This window comes from Notothenia coriiceps, unplaced genomic scaffold, assembly GCF_000735185.1.
Source record: "Notothenia coriiceps isolate Sejong01 unplaced genomic scaffold, NC01 NC01_scaffold00034362, whole genome shotgun sequence".
NCBI classification, from domain to species: Eukaryota; Metazoa; Chordata; class Actinopteri; order Perciformes; family Nototheniidae; genus Notothenia; species Notothenia coriiceps.
The window spans coordinates 40,366-46,617 of record NW_011367063.1 but is presented as its reverse complement, the minus strand read 5'-3'; the positions used below and the strand labels follow the sequence as shown (position 1 = coordinate 46,617).

General features: G+C 43.6%; 1 protein-coding gene across 1 annotated transcript in view; it reads left to right on the top strand.

The window, feature by feature from the left end:
• The window catches only part of LOC104962099 (kinesin-like protein KIF1A), a 16,892-nt gene extending 11,261 nt beyond the window's left edge, over positions 1 to 5,631 (top strand). The window contains exons 3-6 of the mRNA XM_010790494.1: positions 4,803 to 4,876; positions 5,019 to 5,201; positions 5,288 to 5,353; positions 5,449 to 5,631. Coding sequence (XP_010788796.1) covers positions 4,803 to 4,876; positions 5,019 to 5,201; positions 5,288 to 5,353; positions 5,449 to 5,631 — 506 coding nt within the window. The remainder of the gene's footprint in view (positions 1 to 4,802; positions 4,877 to 5,018; positions 5,202 to 5,287; positions 5,354 to 5,448) is intronic.
• The last annotated feature ends 621 nt before the right edge of the window (positions 5,632 to 6,252 follow it).

Below are 6,252 nucleotides of genomic sequence, written 5' to 3'. Positions count from 1 at the left end.
GCTCCTCGCCCCCACCTTTAAACCCCTTAAAAACCTTGAACTCGGCACGGCGAATATCTATGCAACAGAAAAATGCAATCAGGCTCGGCCATAGGTAAACCCGAGCCCGGAGAGAATTTCCTCGGGGTCGCACCCAAGCCGGAGGGTTCTGCCGCCAGAAGTACAATGCGTGGTCAACAATGGTCGCCCGTCGGAGGTCAAAAGCAGCGCGACTTCGCTCCCCAGGCCCAGCGAGCGCCGAGCCCTCGCCGCGCACAAGCGCCACCAGTTCGGCCAGGTAGCCCAAGGTTAGCCGCGTACAAGGGAACAACACCGCACACATCGTTCCGTCCGTGGCGTTAACACCCACTTGGGCTAGAAGTTATAAGGGCTTTTTCTTCAGGGTAGCTGAGGAACCGGGCGAAGGTTGTCTCCTACAGAACAAAGCAAAAAAACAATAAAGTCGCCTAATTTTTGAGCCTAAAGAGGGCTAATTATACACCTTAAATCCCCGCCACGTGACGGCGGTCTGCGCGGGAACACCTTTTGTTTTTTCGGGACGAAAGATGACTTCGGCTAAGGGGTTAGCCCCCTGGAGGGCGGCCTGACGCCCCGACCGTCATATGCGCTCCATCACAAGCCGACTGTCACTTGGTTTCGCTTTCCTTCTTTATCTCCTCACCGCCAGTCGCCACCGCCGAATTAAACGACAGCAAACGGAAGTTTCCCTGAAAGGCCACCTTGGCCTAGACGAGAATTAAGTGCCCCCTTGTGAATTCAACGACCTTGATTCACGACCCTTGATGCTGCCAGTCGACCGCTTTCGCCGATTTCTTCGGCTCGCGCCACCGCGCGTGAACTCGCACGACCGCATGGGCGGACAGCGCGCATAGGGTCCACCGTCGCACTCGAGCCACGTTCCTCTTCCGGACACAGAGGAGTCTTGACTCGATTGCCGACGACCTCCCAATATGGGAAGCACCCTCAATTCGCGTCGCAGGTTACTCCCGCCCAAACCCAACGTAACCCGGACCATTTACCCAACCCCAACTGTTCCTTAACCCACCAAGGTTACTCACCCCGCCCAAGCTTCTCTGTTTGCCTAATGCACGCCACGTCAGACGGGTTTAAATGCCCAAGTTTGGATAACATAACACCATAACTCACGCGCAAGTAAAGAAATAAGAATCACAAGTACGACGTGGAGTTTTTACGGAACTCCGGCCCCCCCCCAACGTCCTTGCCAAATCCCTCCACCATCATACGCCAGGCATCCCTATTATGTCCCCTTCTCCTACAAAACACATAAAAACCATTTACAAGCCAAGAAAGAAATCCGTGGACCCCGCTAAACAAGGGTCTATAAGGGCTACAACAGTTGCGGTCCGTTTTAAAAACCCGGTTCAAAATAGACCGTAGTCTTACTAGACAATTGAATTTTAGCTGATTATGATTTACTACACCAAAAAACGACCATCCTCGAGTTTCCGAGTTTCACCCATACTATATTCTACTTATTACAACAGGTTTTTATGTTAATTTACTCATCCAAAAACAATTCATGTATGAAAGCACCGGCTGCCGCTCATGTACGGCGCGTAATTCACCCCGGACAGAACAGTTAACTAGCTCCGGGACCCCGTCGGAAAAGCGGGGCTGTTTGTCAGCGAGGACCCGCCCTGCAAAGGCCTCCCAGTTCCATTTCGGCGCGGGTCTAAAACATTACAACCGTACTGGAGTCCGTTTAGAACCGTCAGAACAAAAATGGGGGCGAAACATTTCCTACACCCCATTTCCTCCCTTCTTTCGCAAAATAAAAGAACTGTGAAAACTCCAGAGCGAATGTGGCTGATTTATGTATATTTAAAAACTTTTACGACAAGTGTTAATATCCGTATTGATCCGCCTCATTCCCTCATTCAATAAAAACTTACCTTAACGCAATTAAATTCGCGTAAATTTGCGTACACTCTTTACCGGGCGCGGGCGGTTGTGGGGCTGGTCCGGCCGCGGTCCCATACCGCCCCCACCCGTGTGGATATGGTCTTTTCAACCGCCGGTGGCGCTCTTTACTTTTAACACAATTTCATTCTCATTTTATTTCAGGCCGTTCGACGCCGGCCTCTTAAGTGCTGTCCATCCTGACCCCCTCCATCGGTTGAACAGACCTCCTATGGCTACCCTTGATCTTGGAACTTTTTAAAACAGTGCAATAGCCGTCCACTAGCACGAGAGTTACTTGTAGGAACTACTAATAGAAAGACGATTAGTTTCCTTAGTTCCTTATGCACTGAAAGCGACTCCTGACGGGGCCAACTATCCTAGTGTCCCACATAACGCATTTCCTCGGGGTGCCAAACTACGTCACTAATCCCAGAAAAGTAACCTGTTGTCTGTAAAAATTATTCTGTTGACTCCATACACTTTCCTATATGGCGGCCGAAAAAAGAAAAGAAAAGGTAAGGTGTCTGGTGCGAATATGTATTTCTTACCGGGTATAAAAACCTGTATTCAACTTACCACACAAATTAGTACTAATTAAAAATAAAATTCGACACTAATTAGACTAATTTTTAAACATTTAGCAAACTGTCGGGATTATAAATAGCCATATTTTCTGTAGTTTGTTCACCGTAAACGTATTATCCATTCACGGAAATGTCCTCTGTTAGCGACCCCGAAAGAGTTTCTTTAGGGCCCTACTTTTCTCTACGACCAAGGGGTCACGAAAAGAAATATATCTTCGAGACGACTATGTTCGGTTCCGGCCAGTCTTAAGTGAGTTACGAATGACGACCTTCCTATAAATAAATCTTACGTGTTATAAGGAAAAGTCGTGATCCAGAATTTACTTTTGTCTAGTGTTTTCTCGCCTCAACTGTTTCAGCATAAACACAGGGGTGGACGCCCTCTCAGCCCTGGTCTGGTGGAAACACTGGTAGAAGCTGAAGCCTTCCGAGTAAATCGACAGAACTCCAATACCTCCTCGTCTCCACCGCTCCCATGTTTTTTTTTGTGTTGCCATAAGTTAGTCTCTCTCCGTTGGGCTAATGCTAATGCTAATAATGCTAATGCCAATACAATGGCGGCTTCACAAAACTTTTCAGAGTTTTACGGGGCGCGGTTTGCAATTCGCCCAGCCAATCAGAAATTGGAACTTTTTTCTCCCCAGGGAAGTACCTGCTCGGGGGGAAAAGTTCTCATGAACTAAATACTCCGGTTTGAAAGCGCCTATTTACCTGTTAAGCCCCATGCCCCGGTACCAGGGGCTAAACGCAACATCTTGCAAGAATCAGCATCTGAGGGCTTCTTAACATTTAACAAACTATGAATGTGTCATACCCACTTAACGGTAATAAACTCAAATAACTGACGATATGAACAATTTTTACCGAAACAAAACACAACTCTAACGCCAAGCCTCTGAATTAGCACTAAGCGAAAGAGTGCTAACACACTTAGCACATAACTCACGGTAGAAATATGTTATACTTAATTGATTCTGCACATACAATATATCACATGAAAGCTGAGATTCCACATATTCCAATGGTATAGGTATCATCACTGTGCGACCAAAACTCGCGGCAGCGAAGGCGAAACCAGACAACACACAACTTGGCCAAAACGGCAAACACATTTTACAGTTGCTGTTTTCTGATCAAAAGCTGTGTTCAAGGGCATTAAAACGCATAAAAACGCTGCTGAAGGTTAATCCAATGTGTCTGTGTCATGTTGAAATGATTACTGATAATTCATCATAACATTTATGTCAAAAACAGAGTTTTCATATACAGTATAGCTGCTATGAGAGCTACGAGAGTGTATGAGAGCTTCCGGTTTTGGGCATGCTGGCTGCACATCATTCACCAATGGTAGTGTTTAGATGGATTTATGAACTTCCCCTCGATTCTATTGGCTCTAACGGTTCAAAAGTGGTGTCAATCACCAAAATCGACCGATGGGTTCCAGAGATATGACAAATACACCCAAATGACCTCAGAAGTGTTTTTTTTTTCTAAACCTCTCTAAAAAGGTCAAATTTAACTTGTTTTGCATCAATCTTGATACAGGGTACTTATTATATGTTGTACTTTGGATTCCTAAAGCTTTTAGTCTACTAACCCATCATCCAAGGTTAGTTTTCACTATAAGTACAAAATATATTTTGGACGGACACTATAATTTACAGTTTTTTACCATGTTCAATCTGAATTTTCTTTAAAATAAAAAACATCTATATTGATTCTGACTTTTCTCCATCCAACTCACAGGTTTATCATTACTTTGAGAAAAAAGATTATTAATTTAACCCTTTTAGAAGGGAAGATATGGTCATTTGTTCTGGGAATGTCATTTTCGAGCCTGAAACCTGAAAAACAGGCTTGGGGCTTAAGAGTTAAAGAAGGAAGAAAGGATAGCCATTCATGTTTTGAAATGAGTTATTGTAAATGAGTATTACAGCATTTTGGATTAAATGCTCACATATATTCACAAGTATTTTTTAGATTCTATTTGATATTATGTATTAAATATTTATTGTATTAACTGTAATATTATCATTTGTTTTTTACACAAATTGAGAATTTATGGTATTTTGTTTGCAAAATATGCAATCATGAGCTCATGCTGATATAGTCCCTGCTAGCACCTACAGTGGGGGACAATGTGTTTCTCAGTTTCTAGTCCCAAAACTGCAGTGTAAGCCCAAACAGTAAGTGACTGTTGGTTCAGAAAGAGGAGGCGCCCAGGGCTTTTCCGGTTCTGCTAGCACAACAGATTCAGTTTCACATGTAACTCGTGTTCCTTGTCCTATCTTTCAGCCATCGTCAACCCCAAGCAGGCCAAAGACAACAAGAGCTTCAACTTTGATTACTCCTACTGGTCCCATACCTCGGTAACTTTTCCTGCACCCCCACTACACACAGACACTCTGACAAAGACACATTTGCATCTCGATGAATCCCCATATGTCAGGTCTGTCAGGTTTATGAGAAAGTTAAAGATGTAAGTGACTGAATATTGATCCCTCTCCACAGCCAGAGGACATCAATTATGCCTCCCAGGTGCAAGTGTACAAAGACATCGGAGAGGAAATGTTGCTGCACGCGTTCGAGGGATACAACGTCTGCATCTTTGCTTACGGGCAGACAGGCTCTGGCAAGTCCTACACCATGATGGGGAAGCAGGACGTCAAGGACCAACAAGGAATCATTCCCCTGGTACACACTCCCTGGGATTACTTAAGACGTCCTGATTTGAAATGTCTCAGCATTGTGGTAATACATGTCTTTTCTTCTTCTTCCAGCTGTGTGAAGACCTTTTCACTAAGTTCAATGACAATGGAGACAACAGCAAGTCATATTCTGTGGAGGTAAGCGTCGGACTAATGCTAATACACTAAAGCAGATACAGGTATACTGTCTGTGCTGTAACACATGTTCAATGAAATATTATGAATCTGAACAGGTAAGCTACATGGAAATCTACTGTGAACGTGTGCGGGACTTACTGAACCCCAAGAACAAAGGAAACCTGCGAGTGCGAGAACATCCTCTGATGGGGCCCTATGTGGAGGATCTGTCCAAGCTGGCTGTCACCTCCTACAACGACATCCAGGACCTCATGGACTCTGGCAACAAGGCCAGGTGACCCAGCTATGTTTTCATTCAGTCCCTTCACTCGCTGTGTTTCCTCCTACCTGTAGTGCTATTTGTTATTCTTGATGTTTTGCTGTCATTTGCTGAGTGTTGGAGATAGTTTTGCCTTCTCTCCAATATAATGGAACCAGATGGCACTCGTGATTTCTGGATAGAAATGTTGCTGTTGAGTTTTTCGAAAAAAGTTTTTTTAGACACAGAATATCTCTAAAACAACCCACTTGATGACTAGCAGTACAGGTCAGATGAAAAATATGTATCTGTTCCTTTTTTAAGTCCTACATCCAACATCACAAATAACAAAGACATTTTGGCTGAGGTAGAGGAGAGGACATATACAGGACTGTCTCAGAAAATTAGAATATTGTGATAAAGTTCTTTATTTTCTGTAATGCAATTAAAAAAACAAAAATGTCATACATTCTGGATTCATTACAAATCAACTGAAATATTGCAAGCCTTTTATTATTTTAATATTGCTGATTATGGCATACAGCTTAAGAAAACTCAAAAATCCTATCTCAAAAAATTAGAATAGTTCCTCAGACCAAGTAAAAAAATAAGATTTATAACAGCAAAACACAATCAAACATTTGAAAATGTCCATTAATGC